This window comes from Sander vitreus, chromosome 17 (assembly GCF_031162955.1).
Source record: "Sander vitreus isolate 19-12246 chromosome 17, sanVit1, whole genome shotgun sequence".
In the NCBI taxonomy this organism is placed as follows: domain Eukaryota; kingdom Metazoa; phylum Chordata; class Actinopteri; order Perciformes; family Percidae; genus Sander; species Sander vitreus.
The window spans coordinates 14,187,677-14,210,841 of record NC_135871.1 but is presented as its reverse complement, the minus strand read 5'-3'; the positions used below and the strand labels follow the sequence as shown (position 1 = coordinate 14,210,841).

The 23,165-nt window shown below is 39.8% G+C and overlaps 1 protein-coding gene across 1 annotated transcript in view; it reads left to right on the top strand.

Annotated features, from left to right (window-relative positions):
* The first annotated feature begins 240 nt into the window (after nucleotides 1-240).
* The window catches only part of adgrb3 (adhesion G protein-coupled receptor B3), a 117,171-nt gene continuing 94,246 nt past the window's right edge, over nucleotides 241-23,165 (top strand). The window contains exons 1-2 of the mRNA XM_078273675.1: nucleotides 241-731; nucleotides 2,326-3,094. Coding sequence (XP_078129801.1) covers nucleotides 2,341-3,094 — 754 coding nt within the window. The 5' untranslated portion in view covers nucleotides 241-731; nucleotides 2,326-2,340. The remainder of the gene's footprint in view (nucleotides 732-2,325; nucleotides 3,095-23,165) is intronic.

Here is a 23,165-nt window from a genome sequence, read left to right as displayed (position 1 = left end):
GCACAACTGAGAGGGTCCAGTTCATGGGGGAAACCCTTTTGACTCGAATTAAGGGGAGGCATAGGCTACATGAGAAAAAAAAGGAAGGAGGAGGGCAGGGAAGAAAGTATTGGTGGTGCCAGACGCAGCGGCAGTAAGAAACGTACGTACGTGCTTTATCTTAGCGGTTGAGTGTGTGACGTGATATTGCAGCCTGCTCCTGGAGCTCTGCAAGCACCAAGCAAAGCGCGTCTATTTCTCTCTCTGTTGTAACTCACTAGTCCCCAACATCTCACATCCACCCACTACGGATCCTTTTTTTCAACCCCTTTTTTTTTCTTCCAGAGGGGGGGCTTGCGCGACTTGCCGGAGAAAACAGATCAGTGGGAATAGAGACGTGGAGTCTGCCGAATTAATTTATGGTAATACTGTAAGAATTGCCTCTCTTCTTTTCATCACTCCAAGAATTTCTTTCTCTCTGTGTCTCTCTCTCTATTTCTCGGTGGCTGTCGTGTGTTGTTGCGCTCCGTTTTGATGGGAAAAACCCAGAAGAAGAAGAAGAAGACGGGGGGGATATGAGCGGGCAGACCGGAGTGTAACGCATTTTATTTTCATCCATTGAACCATCTTGTTGCGCCGGACTTCTATTGTCGGGAATGGGGAGCATTGATTCACTGGAAGACTGCAGAATTTATTTATAAAGGATGTGGTCAAGTATGTTGGAAAAATAGCCATAGCTTCCGCAGTGTAAGGTAAGATTATATTTATTATCATCATCATCATCATTCATATTATCACTATTGCATTGAGCTACTGAAGCAGCCGACAAGCTCATTTTTATATGTCATCCCTCATTTAAAGTTTAGCCTCCCCCTGTTAAATATTTGCCCTGTCTATTCAACATGATGGCTTTGGCGCTTTCATTCACTCACATTAGTCCAGGGTGCTTTACAGTTGATTTTTAAGAGCTGATCTCTCTCTTAAGAGGCAAAAATCACTTTAACGCACCGAGAGTCGAACTGACACTGCATGAGCTGTAGCCCGTGTCTCTATATTCAGATGTCCTCTCGAGACGGAATTGCTCTTAGAAGCCCCGGCAATAAAATCTGCGTCTCTTGACGACCAATTTCTCATCTCCAAAACACTGATTTGCGTGTAGCCTTGGCCGTGAATCTTGCGGAATTATATGGATTTATCGCGACTAAAAGCTGATTTCACTAAACACTGCTGCTACAAATCCTTATGTAACTCATATATTATCCTGATGTGGTGTGACGGGCAGGTTTTAGTATTATTATTTTTTTTTTTTAAAAAGGAAGAAGTTAGAGACATATCCTACCCTAAGTGCAAATGTATCTTTTCTGTGGACTCTGGTATCTATAACCTACTTGGAATTTCAACGCCCACACACACACACACACACACACACACACACACACACACACACACACACACACACACGCGCGCGCGCGCGCGCGCGCACAAACAGTTCGAGACACACACGTGCACGTTCTGCTGTGACACTGCTCACAGCTGCATTGCCTGTAGGATTAAAGCAATCAGGACATCGCATTGCATTCTCTTTCTTTCTCGCACTGAAACACGCACACGCACACACACACACACACACACACACACACACACACACACACACACACACACACACACACACACACACACACACAGGCTCTTTATCAAATTGCATTGTCAAGCCCTGTATTTCGGAGACATGCAGGTCGTGTACTGGACCGAAAGCGCGCATTCATGAGAGGAGCCATATAGTGACCAGGCGGGCGCAGAAAGATGCTCACATTATCTAACTGTCGTGTGAGGAAACAGACTAAATCCCGAAGAAAACAGCTTGATTTGAAAAAGATCCTGGTTACTGCGTAAAATGAGCAGTTGCATCCCACAGCTCTTTAGGACTGCACTGACTCACTGTTTTTTGATGTCAGATATTCTAAACAGCTATATTTGAATATCTCCAGGGATTGTGCCATACCAAATACGACCCAATTAATAATGTCTAAATGACTCACATTATTTCACTCCCCCCCCCCAAAAAAAGAAAAAAAAAAAAAGAATTCCCGAAGCAACCACAAGGTGGCAATGTTTGCACAAAGTATAGTAATGAGGGAGGATGGATGGAGATGCAAAAGACGTTGCTGACGTTAACGTGTTTTTTTAAAATTGATTTCCTCCCTACTTTCATGGTATAGGACGTGATTGGAAATTATGTGAAGCTTATCCATCAGACTTGAGAAAATATTTCTATCAAGTGTGATTGATGTGCTTGTCCTCTGCTTTAAAATCCCTTTGTGTAACTCTGTCCATCTCTCCTTGCAGGCCAAATGACATAGGATGAAGGCTGTTCGAAACCTGTTGATTTATATATTTTCCACCTATCTTCTGGTTATGTTTGGATTAACTGGTGCCCAAGATTATTGGTGTTCCACTCTGGTCAAGGGGGTCATTTATGGATCGTATTCGGTGACTGAAATGTTTCCTAAGAACTATACAAACTGTACATGGACGCTGGAGAACCCAGACCCTACCAAATACAGCATCTACCTGAAGCTATACAAGCGAGACTTGAGCTGCTCTGAATATTCTTTGCTTGCTTATCAGTTTGATCATTACTCGCACGAAAAGATCAATGAGTTGCTGAAAGTCAACGAGTCTATAGTGTACCTGTGCGATTCGAAGAATATTTATGTATTTTTGCTGTATGACAAGAATTTTGTTCAACTACGGAGAGTTTTCCCTTATGATTATAACGGATTGACACCACAGAAGCTGGATGAGGAGGAGAAGTCTATTGTGGAGTTTTTGGTGTTAAATAAGGCGAGCCCTAGCCAGTTTGGGTGTCAAGTGCTTTGTACATGGCTGGAAAACTGCCTGAAGTTAGAGAAAGGGACAGTGGAGACATGTGGGATCGTGTACACAAAATGCACATGTCCTCAGCATTTAGGCGATGGAGAATCAGAGAGCATGCTCATGCTCAACAACGTGGTTTTACCTTTAAATCCACAAACGGAGGGTTGCTTGTCACCCCAACTACAAGCTGGGCAGGTCTGCAATCTGAGTGCAGAAGTGAAACGACCTCCTAAAGAAGGTGAGTATCCTGTCATTTTCCTCCTTAATGCTGAAAAAGATGTAGACTTAATGAACTACTGTATGCATAGATAAGATAGTAATCATATCAAATGTGCACGTCAATCACTCCCTTCTCTGCCCTTATTGCATGTTTGAAGTGTGATGGCCCATGAAACAAAGAGCACACATAGATATAGAGACTGCGGTTGGCTCAGAAATGTGTCAACTTCAAGAACAAAGCTGCCAGAGGAGTTGGGTGTAATAATGACCACAGCAGCACAAATCATACCACCTGCAGGGGGTCTTTCATTTGGTTGGGCTGAATTAAAAATGCACTATCATTGCTGTGAATTTAAAATGGCTGTTTTTATACACATCAGCACAGAGTTAAAATGGCTGCAAATCCAAAGACAATTTTTTTTTCTGTTATACATTTACGGCAGTTGTCATCCTTACAAAGACCAACAGTGGCCGATATGGACGCATCCTTCGTTTTTTTATTGGCATTTTGACATGTCACGACGGATTCAGCAGCATCAGATTGGATCACATTGCTCATGCAATGCAACATTTAAAAACGTGTGGATAAGATTTAAGAGTTCTGTGGTTAGTCAAATCTTTAGCAACTAATAATTAAACATATTGAATAAAAGAGTGGTATTTTCAAAGCTGCTTCATTACATAGGGATGCTACTTGTCCAGTGTTGCCATAGAGCAATGAAACGGGTTTTCACTTTATGTTGGAATTGAGCAATAATTTACATCTAGTTAAGAGCTTACAGAAGAAAATGGCATTTTCAGCAGTTGTAATTCAAACATGTGCACATCTTCCATACACATTCACATGTAGAAAGCTGAATGAACATTTGATAGTAAATGGTTATGATAACGACATAATGATTTTGTTCATTAGTGTCACTGGATAGCAGGGGGAAGGTTTTGTAGTTAACACACTTGTGTAGCCCTTAGAATTACAAAAGGAGCCCTTCTTGACACATAGCTGCTTGCATTTAAAGAGAGAGAAAAAAACCCAGAGGAATATGCTGCATACTTCAGAGGTGAGGTGCGTTTACCGTGAGACATAAAGGAGGGGCATTCATCATGGCACACTGAACCAAAAATAATGAGTCAACCTTTACATTTGGGTGGGGGGGGGGGGGGATGGGGGGGAATAATGATAGCAGGAATGTTATGGAGCTATGTCCCTTGTGGCAAAAACAGTTGCTATAATAGCACGCTGGAGAACAGGTGGCAGTTTTCTAATCAAAAACAACAGATGAACATCGATTGTAGTAGCTGTTCGGTTGACTCCTGCTGACTGCAACATCACATTTTTAGGCATGTTTTTGAAACACATTCATACAGGAAGTATTATACCTAGATACTACTACGCCGAAGGTTTTTTTAATGCTTTTATAAGAGTTCCTCTTGCAAATTTGAGTGGCTTGCCTCCATCAAGTCGGATGATAAAATCACTTGGAGTATCCTTCATCCACCCTTTCACTAGAGGCCTTAAGCAATAATGCAAAGTTTCTGATTCAGACTACCATTACAACTCACCCTGCAGTCAAGTAGCATGTGCAGTTATATCAAAAAGTATGACTCAGCTGTGTGTTTTCGTTAGATAATTTTATCTTTTAGTGAATCTCATGTTTAAATTACAATTTACTAGTAAGCATTGTGCTTATTTCCACAGAAAATTCTCTGCTCCAAAATAACATTTGACATTTTTTTTCTATCAGCATGTTAATAACGGCTTAAGAGCACAGCTTATTTTTTTCCCTCTCTCTCAGAAGATTTTCCACTAGCTTCTATTTATAGGGTCAGTTGATGGGAGGTTTGAATAAATCCGTTTTCATCTGGATAACGGGGAGATCACCACTGGGTTTAAAAGAGCACTGTGTCTCCTGTGGCATCATGGTGACAGAGTGGGTGTTCCTGATGAAGAATAAAGCATTACAAACAGTAAGGGCTCTATTTGATAAAATTGCTTCTCTTTGATCTTATCAGTTCCAGGAAGGGGATGGCTTCAGAGCACATCAAAGTAAAGCAGGGCTGGAGGTTGTATACTCCAGATGTGCCACTGAAATGCCCCTCCAGTGTTTCACAGAGTGAGGATAACATTTTAAAGGTTAAAGCTCCTAACTATTTAAGGTGATTATGCAGACAAAGGACAGACGCCATTCCTTGATATTGTGACATTTTGAAAACCACAGCGACACAATAAAAGCCTAAACAGATGTACTACTCGGATGACTCATTTATGCAGTTTTATTTTGATCACATTCTCCACTTCCATGACTAAAAGTTGTAAAAGGAGGCAGCACAGTTGCACTCACATAAAGACAGATTTAATTCGGAGTCTATTTTTTTTCCCTTTTGTGTTCTACGTTGGTGTGGGTTTCCTCCCACATCCCACACATGCAAGTCAAGTGGGCTGATGACTCTGTGCTGCCCAAAGGTGAATGAATGGCTGTCTGTGTTAGCTCTGTGATGCCCTGGTGACTTGTCCTGGGTGTTTTCTTGCTTTTAATCCAATGAATGCTCGGATATGATAAGATAAGATAGGCTCCAGCTAGCGTGAATCTAAATTTTGGAGAATAGAATTCTTTTTTAAAACAGCTAGAAGAAAAAGCTAGGTAGAATTTTGTTTTGCAGATTCTCTATACTGTTACACATTTAAATTTCCCTGGTGCATTTATTTTGAAAAGATGGAGATTGAAAGTGCCTAAAGAGGCATTCAGTCAGTAGATAGAAACAGCAACCAAACATTTAAGAGTTCTCACCCAGCTATCTGCCATTTCCCTGTTCAATCCTGTGCAGATGCCTGTGTTTACATGTATGCGAGCTATCCTCAAATTCACAACGCACCGTTCAAATCATCCACAAATTGCACTTGGCTCCAGGAAATAAACAACATCATGAAACCATTGTCCTGTTTTGTGGCTCAGCTTACTAGCATGCCCTTGGCTTAGGAAAAGTGTCTTAGTCTTTGTTTCTTTTGGTTGGAACTTGCTAGTTTTTAAGGATCAGGGTCAAGGAGTGTCATTGTTTGAGAGGAATGCACTTTGTCACGTGTCCTCGAAGGTGTACTCTGTTAATGAAGCCTCTAACAACCATGCCTATGTCCAGATTCCTCACTATTATATGACAACTGTCAAGTACACCTTTCAGTTCTCTAAAATATTGTCACTGAAAAGCCTACTTTTCTTTTTAAAGTGAAAAGGGCAATAATTTTTTCATCCAAACATTATTGGGATTCTGTCAGATATTTCCGTTTATGTAACTGTGCCCATCTCTGCCCCCACTTCCATTTCCGTGTTGTCATTGACTTATAGGGGAATAGATGATAAATGTGACAGTGACAGCAAATTGCTTTCTGGAGATAAGAGTTCATAATTTGTTTCAAACCCAATTACGCTACAAAGAACTAAAGCTCATATGTATGTAAAATATTCAAATAAATATTTTATGAGTCCACGAAACGGGCCTCTAAATTCATTGTTAGTACAAGAAGTAGGTCAGAAATGACTGTGACATCACAGATTTGAGTCCAGATCCTCTGTTTTCCACTTGGGAAATGCAATATGTATACATTTTATCAAATTTGTTTTTTTGGTTTGTTTAACAGGGGTGATTTAAGTCAACCACCACCAAACTGACAACGTGGGAAAGGAATTTAACATGTCATTACTGCAAATATCAAAGGTTTTAATATAATATCCACTTCAAGACTAAATGCAAACGCTTATTTGTGCAGTTGCTTATTTGATCTTTGCGGTTTCTGACGACACAGAGCGTGTGCCATGTGGAGAATGGCAATAGGATTTTATTGGCAAATGAAATGTGTGTGAAGCGTTCTAATGCACTGTCACCCGCCAAAGTCCTGAGCACTGCAGCAGCTCAGCCTAGCTGCCTCAAATAGTGAGGCCTTTTATTCACTTTGGATCTCAGTCAAGTCACTCAGTAGTCACACTGCATTATGCTCACCCCCATTGTTCAGTACACTTGGAGGCCATTTTAGTTCCAATTCAGTGAAGGATAGCGCTCAGCTCAACAGAACAGAATCTGTTTAATCTTAGACATGCATCATTTGTCTATAACTATACTTAATACCTTGAATTGTTCCAATTCTCCCTAAAATCCTAGGCTAAATTATTCCATCTTTTAGCCTACTGCAAATAGTATTCTCATGTTCTGCTCTTGGATTTTTAGGTACAGTATTTTCTCCCTGTTTTTGTAGCTGTCTTCTTTGTCCATTCTTCTGTATTCAACCTCCTGAGGCAGCTGCCTTGAGATGGAAAAGATAAAGAACGCTAAGAAATGACAAGGTGAAGGCAAAACAAGTTTGATAGACTGTGGGACCCTGAGAATTAGCTTTGAGTGCCAGCCATTGTCTTTGTCCATTAACTAATTAATTTTGCCTTTAAAAAAAAAAAGGACATTGCAGAGTGAGGAACGATTATGTTTTATGCTGTAACCAATGACATAGCTTTGGGTTGTTTCCAGTTAGTTTTGTAAAACATATACATTAAACTGGTAAAATTAGGTCAAACATTACACCACAATCTGCAAGACTGTAATTTTTAGGAAAAGATAATGGAGTCTGGGAGTGACTGTGAGTGAGCAGTTCTTTTCTCAAAAATGTACATATATAAACTGTATATTCTTTAAATGGCCGAAGTCGCTGTTTCTGGGTATAAAAAAGTCATGAGGCTCTGAGGTGACTCCCAAGTCATTTTATACAGTGATATAAAACCACAAAAACTGCTGTCATGTGTAAAGTTCTGCTTAAAACACTCACACGTGGATGCAAATAGGCTCTTTGGAACCACAAAAGTCTCAGTTTTTCAACCATTACACATTTATTGTACAATATAGTATGGGATCCAACACATGAGGCTTGGCATGTTTTTTTTTAGCACGGCAAGTTTAAATTTGTGCTTGTACAGTTATGCATAATACCAACTAGCACCTTCTGATAATTGCTTTATTAAATGCCTTAAAAACCTATTTGCCTAAATAGCCTTTTACAACAAGAGATAGGGTCCAACATGAATAATACAATTAGCAATTAATACAATCTGCCAAATTTCAATTAGTTTTGGTTATTCCACAGGGCTCAGTCAGAAAAAGGTGATGTCATGTATTTCTGTGCACCAATAATAGTTAAGCAACACCTGAATCAAAATCAGTTTTATACATTTAAATGGGAGTCTCATCTCAAAGTTACAGTATTTATTCTCATTTCTCAGTTAACCTGCATAATATGTTTAGGACAGCTGGAATTGTTGGAATCTTTAGAATCAAGGTTTTCTTATTTTGGCTTACATATTAAAAGTATGCACTTTTAGTTTACCTTAAGTGATTTAGGTTAAAGCTATACTGTTTGGAAATATAAGTAAAGTACAAATACTACAAATGTACACTTGAGAACAGTGCTAGAGTGAATGCACTTAGTTACAGTCTGATACTGACACTTAGATATCAGAGCAAAGTCCCTGTAAATTGCCCAGAAAGGCTCAAACCTACATTTCTTGAATTAGTGCATCAACAGAGAGCCTATCTCCATCACTTTTGCAGTGTCATGGAGGTGACAAGTCCACCTTTTTAACTTTACGGCTTACAATAAAGACAATTGTAATAAAATGTGTGAGTAGCAGTTGTTGACCATAATAATGTCATATTACAGCAGGAATCGTAATCAGAGTAATGGGTTACGTAATGTATCTAATTCTTTGATTTGAGGCAGCCACACCTCTTGTCGTCAAAACTGTAGCGTGTCACCAGTTAAATCCTGCATAAGCAATGAGGAAACGTGCATGTCTGATTTATTAGGGTGCATATTCCACCTGCATGCATGTTTCTTGTTATAAATTCCAAACAGCGGTAGATTTGTGTGCTGCACCAGATCCTACAACTACTCATAAATTCCTCTTGAAATGCCACAGATTCGCCTGTTTAGCACTCAAGCTCTTATTCAACTCTTTCAGCTTTACAAATTAAATAAAAATAACACAAAGCAACAAATCTAAACCACCACTGCATAGTAGACGGTGAAAGTGTTTAACTGAGGCTGGTTTGATACACTGTTATGCATTATGAATGAAGTATAGTAGATAAATAGTAAGTCAGAATCGTATCTGCTTTATTTACTGGCCTTATGCTTATACCTATTTGCATAATCTTGTTTTAAAAATATGATATTTACACATAATGTGGTCTTGTGAGATTTTGGCAAAGCAAAAGAATGTTATGCCTAATAAATAATAATTTGCAACGAAAAGGTCTTAAAGCTCTTTATGTTAAAGACCTTTTTGTTTTCCCACAGCAATGAACTTATTCATTGTGTAGCACACTGGTGCTGCATCTATTTCCCCGTAGTGTCTGCACGGCTAAAACTGATGCTGTTCTTTGTTAAAGGATCCATGGTGTGCTACGGTGCTGGTTCATCAGAACAACAGCAGTGCATACTTATCATGAAACATTTCAATTTGTAATTGCGTGTCTTGCTTCTGGATGCTGTGACATCATAGCATCCAGTCTCTATTTTGCAATTTATGAGTAAAAGCTAAGTGGACCTTATCAAACCTAAATCAAAGGAACAGTCACCATTGTGCTCTTGTTTCCTTTGACTTCAAAAAGATTTCTATATGAATGCAAACACGACAAGTAATGAGGCTATGTAGATGATGAAAAGTGTCTCATCTTCTTATTATACAAATTAGATTTGTTCACTGCCATCATTAGCATAATTCAGTAGTAACCATCATATCTGAAATCCCTGCCACAAAAAAAGGAAAATGTTGTGAACACCTAATGAACGTGAACACCATGAACTTGTTTCCATTTTATCGAACTAGAACTGAGTGTGAAATGAAAGTTTGGTATCTTTGTTTCACAGCAGAAAGGAGCAATTCACCTCATTGTAAAAACTAAATTGGTCAACTACAATAGTGATTCTCATCTGACAAATTCATTTAGAAAGCAAAACCCTTCAGAGTGGGCCTCAGAAACCGCAACATTCACGAGTCTGTTACAGCTTTGCTTTACAGTTCTGAAGCGAGGGCAAGTCTTTGAAGCGTTAAGGGTGGATAAACACTGTCAGATGTCTTGAGCATTTCTTGTCATTTTTTAAATAGGCTAAAAAAAGGATTATATTCTAACTCTTGTGTTGGCTGGCTTAATGTGGTAATTTTTTCATCAAGCCCTAGTTGTTTGTTTCCAGAGATGTTAATGTAAATTATGCACTGTGTTCAGCGTCTCAGTTGCATATTCCTGTATTTCAACCCAGTTAGTTTTGGCCTGTCACTGGATGGCTATTTCAGCCCACAGAGGAGAGGCATTTGCATTAACATCCACCCACAAAACCTGGTTAATGGGTCTGTCAATCAAATACAATGTCTGTGGTAAAGTGGAGGCAAAATCCATTTTTTTCTCAAGGGACGTCTGTAGCTACTCTCATGGATAGCCCCTCTGCAGAATATGGCAAGTGTCTTTGTGTAGGTGTAATGGATAGTGCCTTTAAAGTTACATGGTATACTATGATTTAAGGCAGAATACACACTTACATAATCAGTGTTGCGTAACAATAACATGTAGTCTACACATTCACTGGGGACTTAAAATGTTATATTTCTAACATAGACTGTTAATATTAATGGACAGAGCATGTGTGACGTCACCCATTGGTTTGTGGAGATCTGCTATGAGTCGTCGAGTTTGCCGTTACGAGCGCAGCCATCCTGGTTGCGGATGTGACGATTTTAGACGAGAGGGAGGAGTGAGGGAGGAGCTTGGCAAAGCTGCTTACACTCGACGTTACGTTACACACTTTCACTGGCAATCACATCATAGCCACGCCCTAAAACACCCCCTGCTTTATCGCCGATTTTAAAATCAATGAGACCATAATTCAAAACATGAACGTCATTCTGTTTTGCAGAAGACTTAAAACTAGCGATTGAGACCATAAACTCATTATGAAAATGTTTACTGAGGTAATAAATCAAGTGAGAAGTGGGACACTTTCTCATAGACTTCTACAGAAACCGACCTCCTTTTGCAATAAGGCATGGATACCCGTCTCGAGCCCGACGGGTCCCGACGGGTCCCGACGGGCCGGGCCAGGTTCGGACAGATATTTAGAAATTATGGTCGGGTCCGGGTCGGGCTCAGTCACATCAGCGCGATAAGGCATTTGTTGTAAAATGGTGCTGCGGCTCCTTTAAGAGAGCTCAGTGCATGTGTTTGTGTGTGTGGTAGGCCTAAGTGGGCAGAAGAGAGATAGAGAAAGCAGACGTGTTGTATGCAACAGGAGCAGAGTTGGTGGAATAAGTTTAAATTTTATACACAGTGTGTGCGGTGTCCGAAATAAACCCCAGACTGAAAGCCAAGTTCATTAATTTCCTCACCAGAAACGGGATTTTAACCCCGACGTTATTCATTTTATAACGTTGGCCCTGGAGGTAACGAGTCTCCCCTGGTTTTCTGATCACGGTCGGAAACAAAGCAAGCAGGAAAGAACATTTGAACATTTGAACAGCTTATTAACGTGTGCTTGTTGCCCCGTGTGCGCTGATGCGCTTATCTGTTGACATTTCCGAATGCCTTCCTACAGTTGCTTAATAAAAGCGGGCTTTCCACACAAAAACGTAGCCTACATGTGTCATTAGTATGAGAAAAAAATGAGACTTTAACTGTTGGGCTCGGGTCGGGCTTGGACATAAATTTCTTAATGCATGTTGGGCTCGGATCGGACAGAAAAATTCGGCCCGATCCGGACTCTATTTTGCAACTGCACGTGTCGCCCCCTGCTGGAATTCAGATAGAATGCAGGTTTAAGGCACTTCCACATTTGCAGCACTTCGCCAAACCGGATGCTTTGTCCATTAATATTAACAGTCTATGGTTTCTAATGCAGAAATAATTTAGAAATCAAAACTTGATTTTTCATTATAACATTAATCAAGAACTAATACCATAGCAGCTACATAGTAGATTGCTAAATATAACATAACACGTAGTAACAGTAAGTACTGACAACTAAGCATTTAGTCTGTAATGCAGTTTTACAGTCAATGGCATGAGCTAGAGGTGAATACCACTCAATAATTCATACATTGTTCTTTTAATCTCAGATTGTACGATTTGAAACTTAACTCTTAAACAATCGTTTTCCTAACGCTGAAAATAAGGGAATCCTGACCGATTAGTCAGATTACAATGGGCAGGGTTTCTTCTTGTTGATTCCTCTAGGACAGTGGTTCCCAACCTTTTTTCCTTGGCGCCCCCCTACTTATGTCTAAGAAAAGCTGAGCCCCCCCCCTCCGAAACCGAAGTTGAGGTAACTCTCGAGATAGAGCCTTACTTTCTTTTTTGATACAAAGGAGTTATTAGCACTTTTACGTTTCTCCACCATGTTTCATTCATTAAATAGTGAAGCTGTGGCGGCAGGAAAAACGAGGATGATAGCAGCTAGCAGCTGACCTGATGACAGCAAGGGCCACAGGTTAAGAGGTCCCGGAGGGTTGGCCTACCAAGTAGCCTGCCTCCAATTTTAAGCGAGAACAAAAATACATAGTTTTTATACAGACTTTTGTATACAGTATATATTCTAGTGTATTATCATAATTTGTTTAACATGCGCAAATATATATATTTTTTTACCTCAACCTCAAACCAGATAAAGACTTGCACACCCCCTGTGATCTTTGCCGTTCCGCTGAGGCGTCCCCGGACCCCAGGTTGAGAACAGAGCAAAAAGACTACATTATTGAGGATTTAAAAAATCATATAAGTGGATTTTAAGCCAAGGTTAGTTTAGTATTACTGTCTATGCTGCATTTTACTGCTGTAGATGTTTAAGGTTGTGCTAATTTGAACTCCTTTATATACTGTTCGGCAATTTAATCAACAGTGATGCATCATATTCTAGAAGATCATAAATTTGTAGGATTGCTGTCCTGTGAGAAGAGAACCACACATCTTGTTTTGTGATGAATTTCCAGCTAATCTAAGGGGGGTTTACATAGTTTATCTTAAGAAGTAGAATTAGATTTTTCTCAACCCCTGAAGGAACAGTTCATTCATTAGTTTATCAAAAAAAAAGGGCACATTCAAAATCATCAAATTTGGAAATACATGGTTTTCACTGGACAGGAAGGGTATGAAAAATTATAATCTAATGAAGTTACTAAAGCTGTCGGATAATCATAGTGGAGTAAAAAGTACAATATTACTTCTGAGATGCAGTGAAGTAGAAATATAAAGTTGCATAAATTGATATACTCAAGTAAAGTACAAGTACTTCAAATTTGTACTTGAGTAAATGTGTTTCCTTTCACCACTGCATATTGTAAAGCGTAATTAGAAAATAAAGTACACAATAATAGTTAAACTTCAATATAATTGAATATAATTGAAGTTTTTTTGCTCTTACAATACAGCCCCATGCATTGTTCACAGAGGAATCCAAAGCCAACACACAAATCTGAATACATCATACCCAACAGTTTCCATGGTGCATTGTGGATATTCTGCTCCTCTCACTGTTAGAAGTGTTATGTAAGATATTCTTATGCCAGATTGTCAGCTTTTCTACAGCTCTCTGTCCTTCATAGCACAGACAGATATGATACAGTGTTACATGCGATAATGAGGACAGGTTTGGCAATTTCTAAATCAATGTGACTTCCATTTGTTTTGTGCTGTTATTCATTTCATGACCCCAAACAGGATACGCAGTTCTAGAAAATGGGAGGATGGATGTCGTTCACTCTGCTCATTGATATTTGTCATATCCAGATAGGAGTCAGACTATTTCATCAAGTCTAAACACATGGGAACTTAATTTACAAATCAAATTTAAACCACATTAATGGCTTTGTTTGAAATCAGAGTTGAGTAGAATTTCTGGATAGTCTGTGTGTCACAGTTGTGCCTGCTTAAGTCAGATTTTGAACTGTCCTTTACACCACAACCAACCCCCAACACTGATGTCACATTCAGAGCATGGTTAGCCTGCCAACGCTGCTGCACATCTTAAACTCATCTGTCACTGATGTTGTCTGGTGCGGTGGCAGGGTTCTGCACCGCAACTAGATATTGCTATGGCATGGAGAGAGCCGGTTTATCTTGAGTCCCATCTGGCCTGCTGCATGCTGGTCTGACTCTGGTCTTCCACTTAACACACACTACTAAGGCCTTAGCAACCAGCGCAGATGGGTTAACAATGCCTGAACATACAATTCCTAATCAATCACACACAAATAACAGTGTGGACAGTTAGTCCTAAAATTGGATTGGAAACACAAATGTGATTTTCTAGCAGTCTGGAAATTCTCTTTGAGTGATAGCTTGTGGTCACTGTTTTTGCTATTGCTGTAAATGCATACTACCATATCTGTGGAGACCATTGTCAGTACTTACGAATACCATGACACCCCCATCCCTTTTGTTAAGGCTTGGTCAAGTTTAGGCAATTAAAAATACTCAAGTTAGTTAAGTTTAAGGGAGTATTGTGCTCATGGTGGTCATGGGAGTCCACAGCCTTACTAGACTGTACTTAAAGGTCCTATGACATGCTGCTTTTTGGATGCTTTTATATAGGCCTTAGTGGTCCCCTAATACTGTTATCTGAAGTCTCTTTCCTGAAATTCAGCCTTAGTGCAGAATTACAGCCACTAGAGCCAGTCCCACAATGAGCTTTCCTTAGTATGTGCCATTTCTGTGTCTGTAGCTTTAAATGCTATTGAGGAGGAGAGAGGGGGGGCAAGGGTGGGGGTGTGGCCTTGACCAACTGCCACTTTGCTTGTTTGCAAGCCATGATGTCTGTCTCTTTCTCATGGGCGGGCCAAATTCTCTGGGCGGGCAAAGCAGAGAAAGGGGAGGTAACCTTCCTCCTTATGATGTCATAAAGAGGAGATTCCAGATTGGCCCATCTGAGCTTTCATTTTCTCAAAGGCAGAGCAGGATACCCAGGGCTCGGTTTATACCTATCGCCATTTCTAGCCACTGGGGGACCATAGGCAGGCTGGGGGAACTCATATTAATGATAAAAAAAACTCATGAAGTGAAATGTTCATGCCATGGGACCTTTAAGCCTTTAAGACCTTTTAACAGGTAATATTTAGCAAGTCACCAGCTTAGTTCTGGTAACTAATCCTGGTAGCATGCTTTCATTTGATTAATTTAATTATTACTTAACATAAAGCACAGCTGAGGTTAATGGGAATGTGGTAATCAACCAAAGTATTAGGACAATTTATATTTTCACCTGATAATGGTGCTAGATGAAAAGTCAGGGGATCACAAAAATTATTTCAATCTATCCTATAGGGGCATTTAATATCTGTAGCAAATTTAACAATTCATAACTCCAATAATTTATCAGATATTTCACTCAGAACCAAAAATGGCAATCTAATCACAGTCAGTAGGATTAATTCTCTAGGGGGACCGTTCGGTATTTATGGAATGGACCACCGGAGGAAAATAGGGGAGGGTCATGTCTTTTTATTCTTTGTTGAGGGTAGGGTCACCCAACGTTTTTTAGTCTAGGGGGAGGGTCACCCAACTTTTGTATTCATGAAAACAGCAAAATTTCAAAGTGGCTTGTTTAGTGCATATTTTTCCATGTAGCTCTCAATCTTGGCCCCCCATCGCTAGCAGATGGGTCTGACCCTGTTTCACTCCAGACCCTGTTGGGTGAGGTAACATAAACGTATAATTTGTGCTGATCCTTCCAGCCTGAGCCTTTTATGAAACGATAAGGAGAACATATGAGTTTGTGAGTGAAAGAGGCTCTGCTGTCTGCGCGCTGACGCACGGCACAGGTGTGCACCCGCCAAGCAAAACACGTTTGTCTTTTTGAGACTCTGCAGTCCTCCTGAGTGATGCCGTCATGGAGAAATCGAAAAACTTCCGAATAGACGCCCTGCTTGCTGATGAGACCAACCGTGTGAGTCGAGACCTCTCCCCTGGTCTGAGCAGCGACAGCCTGTTATCCTGCCGTCTCCGCGGGCTGCACAACTTCAAGGAATAATCCACAAACCGGGTGTCCTAAATCTCCTGCATCCAGGTCTCGCTTCAATACTGGCATGTATCATGCCCCTATGTACCCATTATCCACGTTGGGACAGCACCCCGCGTTTGCATACACCAGTTTCACACTAACTAACACAGACCAACCCAGAGCGCCTAAAGGCAGCTGCCATGGCGGGATCCGCGCCGGTATCATCATGATGCCACGATTACCAGATTACAGCAGTATATGATGAAATAAAATTATTTGATAGGCCGAAAATATCCAGACCTTAAAACACAAGAGAATTAGTACATACATATTGTTTATCCTGACCAGATTTAATTTTCCAAACACAGGCACACGCATCTGTCACTCAAGAACCATTTTCCGTTACCGCTGAGGTGTTGTAAACTCATTGAACACACTGACTGTCAAATAAAACTGCAGTTAATTTTTGACTTATAGTGAGTAAATCTACTGAAATGGCCACCATCTTGGTGGAGTGTGATGTGTAAGATGAGAAAGCAGAGGTTAAGTCATGTATGTCATGATTGTAAAAAACAGTGGCTATCTGTACATCTTTGCCAAGCACAAACCAGTACAGAAGGCATCAATAAATTGTTGGGGAGGGTCATGCCTCTTTTCCCAATCATTTTGAAGGGTCATAGAAAAATGTATTGCTGGCGAAGGGAGGATCAAGTCTATTTTGACTAAAGATCCCAAAATTCCTCCGGTAGCCCCTTAAATAAAAAACGAACAGTCCCTAGGGACCATAATTGTCTGTACCAAATTCAATAGCAATACATCAAATAGTGTTTGAGATATTCCGGTCAAAAAGTGGTGGACCGACCAATCAACAGACTTTGACGTTGCTATCCATAGAGCTGTGCTGCTAGCATTGCTAAGAATAACAGTTTAAGTTTTGGCAAGAAAAACTACTTGGTTAAAAGAATTGCTGTTATTGTTAAGGGAAACCAACGTGCTTTGCTCTGTTATGAGAAAGTCTCACTAAACATAGCTCATTTTCACCTGCCTGAACAAAAGACCTATTCTGTCATTTCCCACGAGAGGACAGTCTCTTCGTTTTCCATCATTAATTAAGCAGAAACCTGCAAAGTACACAAATGAAGAAACCACTAGTTCTGCCATATATCGTAGAGAATGTAATTGCTCTATTTGGTTATTTTCATTTTATAAACATGCTCTTCCCTTAATTGTTAATTGTTCATTCACTAACAATTGTCCTTGAATTCTCAATGGCAGCATCAGTGCAAGATCTCTAAACACAGTAAAATGAGCGAATCACACTCCACCAAATGAGTGAAAGTCTGCTACAGAGAGTCCATCCATTCAGCCAAAACAGAAGACACATCAGATGGTGAGATGCTTTCTGCAGTATTGTATTCAAAAGAAAGAGCGTCAGAGCACAGTAGCCATAATGAAATGTGACAGATGAATCAGAAGCACTTGGGAGATAGCTTTGGGTTACTGAATCAATACCGCATCACCAAAGCTAGTCTAGACTTCCTAGACCTGCTCTGTTTTAGTAGAGCGTCCAGTGAGGGGGTTTGGGATTTTTTCTATCCTCTGACATCGATGGTTGGTAATTCTAGTTTTTGTATATATTTTGTAATAAAAGCAAATATGCAGATAAAGTTGTGAGGAAAGCACATCACTCACTGGGAAAGATCACCTAAACGTAAATAAAGAAATTACCTGGAAAACCTGAATCTAGTGGTGATGATCTTGCCCTGTCTGTAACACTCTGGACTAAAGCTCCAATGGCTGACTGTCCATCTGTTATGCAGTCTTATATATATCAACCTATGATTGGATTATGCAAGAGGTCCACCAAGCATTGTGAGTCAGTAGCAGCGCTCCTCCCTCTGATGATGGCGATGTTTATCTCAGTGTTTGGCAAAATAGTCATTACTGGTAAGTGAAGCCCTGCTGTGGCCTTAGTTTCCATGCTTTTGCACTGACTGGTTATTTGAATAACATGTATGACGCCTAACAAAGCTGACATATGTAATAGCTAATGTTCTGCAAAAGTAATTTATATTATGTAAACTACAAGGGAATGCATGGCATTAAACAATATTATCCTTAGTCAAATCCCAGTATAATTCAAAATTAAAATCCATGTAGGTTGAAGATGAACAAATGCAAATAAGGCATTTGAAGGGATAAATAATTAATGGTACATTAACTATCATCTTTATCACATTTATATTTAATATAAGAAACATTCCACTGCATGTCATACTTCATAGACTCATTATTGGATTGTATCTTAGCAATCACTACTGGCTACATACAGTATCATTATGTTTTATTAACTGTTAGCTACAAGTTGTCATAACTAGTATGCTACAACAGACCTACTGTAGTTATATAATTTAAGAAAGTTCATTATATGAATTATATGGATTTGACATCTCTTTTTGTGATCTTTAATTTGTTCATGGTTAATGGTTAATCTGGCCTCCATCTGACAAAATCAAAGCATCATTTTGGTATACATTCGTCATCAAATACTATCTTAGATTATCTTCTATTTCCACAGTTTTTGCTGTCTTCAATGTAGTTGCTGCCACTCTCAGTATGATGTAAATCAAATATGGCTGCCTATAAATTCTGTGTTCACTTGGGTCTTTGATTTGGTACATTCAAAGACACCTTTGTTTCCAAAGGAATCATTAATAAGCCATTTCTATGTGCAAAGCAGTTTTACATTCCTTTGATTAGGTATGTTTGAAACGTACATCTATGAAAAGAGGTCATGTACACAGCTGCTGTGTGTGTGTGTGTGTGCGTGTTAGTGTCTGTGTGTGTGCATGTATTATATCAAGCTAATGAATATAGAGCAAATGGAACTGAAGTGATAATGTGGAAAATAATCGCCCTGTGATCCTTATCCCGCCACTGAGCAGCATTTGGTTTCTGTCACTATTAATAAACATTTCTTGCACTTCTATTTCAAGATGACTCATAAGTACATTACAATTGTGTCTTTTTGTGCTATATACTTGTTTTAAAATTGAAATATAAATGCAGTGCATAACGAAATGTACAGTATATGTGGCTTCTATTGCGTGCCAGGATCTCTGGGATAAACGTGCAACAGTGACAGACATTTAACATAAAATTACATTTGTACAGTGAAAAATAAATAAATTCAAAACAGTAATAAAAAGCACTTTAGTTTGTTTATAATTATTCTCACTTAATATTATAATTGCTTAATTTGTTTTTTACTTAGAATAAAAAAAATGGTTATTTTGTTGCTCTCAAATCCTTTACCTTCATGCGTTCATACTACTCTATCATGGCTCATATCTAATAATTTATCAATTGTATATTTGTCTTCAATTACAAGAGTGTGAACTAAATCCAGGTGGATGTCCAACCATCATAGTTGTTGAGAGTTTGACTGCATAATTATTTAGGTACAGTGGATTTAAAGGGGTGGTTCAGAATTTTGGACATAGGACCTCATTTCCAAGTTAGCCAGTGTGTTATTTATCAGTGGAGACAGTTTTCAACACTTTTCATCCAGTCCTTCCAGTTGCAGAGTTCACTGGTGCTAGGCTAGCGCAAGTCAACAGTATCTGCTAGCCTGCCACTAAAAACAGTCTTACCCACTCCACAGTACACCTGAGGCAAATAAATTATAACGCCAGAATATCGATGTAAATGTCTGTTGATAGAATAATGTTAGAAATAAAACTACCCTTGCATCTCAATGATTGCATTACATTTTGAGGGACTAGTTTAGTCCGGTTAGTAGTGCTGCGCCGAAAAGTAAACAGAGAAGCCCACTCCAGTCGGGACCCCTAGCTAGTAGTAGCTTAGTACGTTGGTATTGAAGCATTGGATTGGAAACTAAGGACTAGGCAACATGGTGATTCAGTGTGCATTTAGGAATTGTAAAAATAAACCAAACAGATGGGCACCACAAAGTTTCCACAAATTTCCATTGGGAGATCCAGAAAGGAACCAACTGTGGCTTCTTGCTGCTGGCTTGGACATCAAGGCGGAGACTCTACTCAAGTGGCGAATGTGTAGTGATCATTTTAGACCAGACAACTTTGAAAAACCCCCGCAATCTAAAGGACCACAAGTCACTGACAACGAATGCGGTTCCATCCGTCTTTCCAGATGCACCAATAGCTACTGATGAACAGGTAATAACTTTTGGTAGGCTACTCTAGCTAATAAAGCTAGCCCCTTTCATAACGTTGGCCTGGCTGCTACTGATAGATTGAGACTGACAACGTCAGTGGAGATAACGTTACAGTTCAATGCATTGTGGAGAGTGACAACGTTAGCTAATGGTATAGCTACACTCTTGATCTCCAGATACCTGGCTGGGCTAACCGCTAACTTTAGGTAATTGCTGACAGAAAAGTAATGTAAGCTCGGACAGTTTACATGCAAATTGCAGCGGCAGGTAAATAAACTTGTGTGTGATTGTCATGGAAACTGGCTTTCTCAGTAGCCTAGGTAATAACACTCCGCCGCTGCTGTAGCCTATGCTACCAACTACAGGGAACAAAGTATAACTATTGCAATGCGATGCAAGGGTAGTTTTATTCCTAACATTATTCTATTAACACAGACATTTACATTGATAGTCTGGCGTTATAATTTATTTACCTACTATACTGTGGAGTGGGTAAGACTGTTTTTAGTGGCAGGCTAGCAGATACTGTTGACTTGCGCTAGCCTAGTATCAGCGAACTCTGCAACTGGAAGGACTGGATGAAAAGTGTTGAAAACGGTCTCCACTGATAAATAACACACTGGCTAACTTGGAAATGAGGTCCTATGTCCAAAATTCTGAACCAACCCTTTAAGCAGAATCCATTGCAGGACACTGTAAGAGCTTCAACAAGGTTATTATACTGTACACCATCAGTATTCCTTGTTTATAGGCCCCCTGCTTTCTCTGTACTGTACTGTACTGTACTGAATGTTGTAGTTTTGCCTTGGTACATGAAAAACAGAGCGGAACACAAAACAAATTCAGTTTTCTTCACGGCAAAACTCCCAACGCTTGAATTCAAAATCCCCCCCCCACGTTCAAATTCACTCTTTAGGATGAATCAGGATAAAAAACTTTCAGCATGAATTACGACTACTGCTAGGAACAGATAAGTGACATTAATTTAGCAATTTGTTTCACATGATGGATGCCATGTATTACCTTTTAAACAAAAAAACCCAATTGAATTTAAATGTAATTTTACTGTTGGAAACTTACATACAGTAACAAACAAAGGGCCCATTTTTACAACAAAGTGCCCATTCACTTTCATAGCGTGTATATAAGCCCAAAAAAATTCTGACATTACAGTTATTGCTGCTGCAGGGCTACTGAGCAGTGATGGAGGCATTGTAGGTGTCTTTAGGCACCAACACCTGGAACTGCTCTGTGGGTTTACCTTTCTATGGGCACATTTATATGAAAATGCCCTCCAGTGCTCTCATGCAGCGATCTAAAGCTATCTTTTAGCAGGTGCTTTGGAGCTTTGAGATCCTCCAATTAAAGAGCTCTGCTCCTCAGACCATCTTGCTGAACCATCAAGCTCAGCGGTGTCCAAAGCCCGACTGTTGTGATGTTGTCTCAACAGTTAGTGAAGTGCAATAATTGCAGCTTTCTTCTCTGATGTGAGGTGACAATTAGAGGAAGGGGGCGAAAGAAGAGGATTAGCAGAGAGTGAGAGAATACTTTGTCATTTGGCAGAGTGAACGTAAACACATACTGAATTGCGGGGGCAAAAAATCAAAGGATTTTGTAAACATTGTTCTTTGTGGGTGTCAAGAGATGCAGCGTTGCCTTTTTTTTCCGAGTGGCTCCAGATAAGCGATAAGGGCTTTATATATTAACACAGAGGCTTATTGCGTTGCCTTTTGTCTTCCACTTTCACTTTGGAAATTACAGAGATCACCTTAGCTTTGAGACTCTAAAGTGTAATCAACAGCTTTAAGGTCAGTGTTGCCTCATCTCTTTGACCCGAGAAACAATTGAAAAATAGTGGCTGAAAATGCTGATTTTGTTATCTGTGTCCTGAGTAGACTGTGGCATTCCAATAAGCCTCAGAGGTCAGGGTCAGTATGCGGATGCAGAGATTGCTCATCCTAATGTCAGCGCTTATCGCAGCAGCATGTTCCAAAGTGTCCATGTCCGTGTGACCCTATTATGCAAAGTCTTCATTTACGGGGCCTTACTGTTTGGTCCATAAGGTGAATTTCACCCTCCATTTGCCATTAAAATCTCCACTCTCCAGTCTGCTGTGCACTCTTACAATTTGCACATCTTACACATTGCTGATTAGAAGTGTCTGTCTTACAGCTATATTAGCTATGGCATATGTTGCTGGCACAGCAGTAAAGAGTGGACAAGAGATGTTAATGAGTTACAGATTATTGGTAGGTGTATCCCCACAGCTGGTTAAAGGAAGAAACAGAAATACAAGATAGAGGTAAATCGATAGAATATTTAAAGGCAGGGTTGGTAATGTTCAAAAGCTAGCAAGATTTGAAAGTAGCATCTCCTCAGGGCTCCGTCTAACCCTGCGGAGGACGTGCAGGAGGACCGCTGTGTCGCTGCTTTAGAGCAGCCTCATTCACCGGCAAGCAAACACCTCATATTATCATACCAAATGTGGGCGTTTCTACAGGATTCCAGCAGCTACACATGACGGATCTTTTATGCTCCTTTTTCAGAGCCCATGAGTTATATACTGCTGTTGGGGTGTAAAGACCATTTGAAACAATATATATATATATATATATATATATATATATATATATATATATATATATATATATATATATATATATATAAAAGTGTATATTGGAAATAGTTACTAACCCTGCCTCTAAAAGGGCTTGAAACCCTATTTTTTTAAACAGCTTCTGACCATGAGAGCTGGGGTCCTACATAGACATGAGAGTTTTGGTTATTTTACATGAAAGCTTTGTGAGCGTAATGTTTTGTCTGAGGCCTTTTTTTCTAGTTTGAAGTGGGCGAGACTCCTTTGGGAAGAGGCGATAT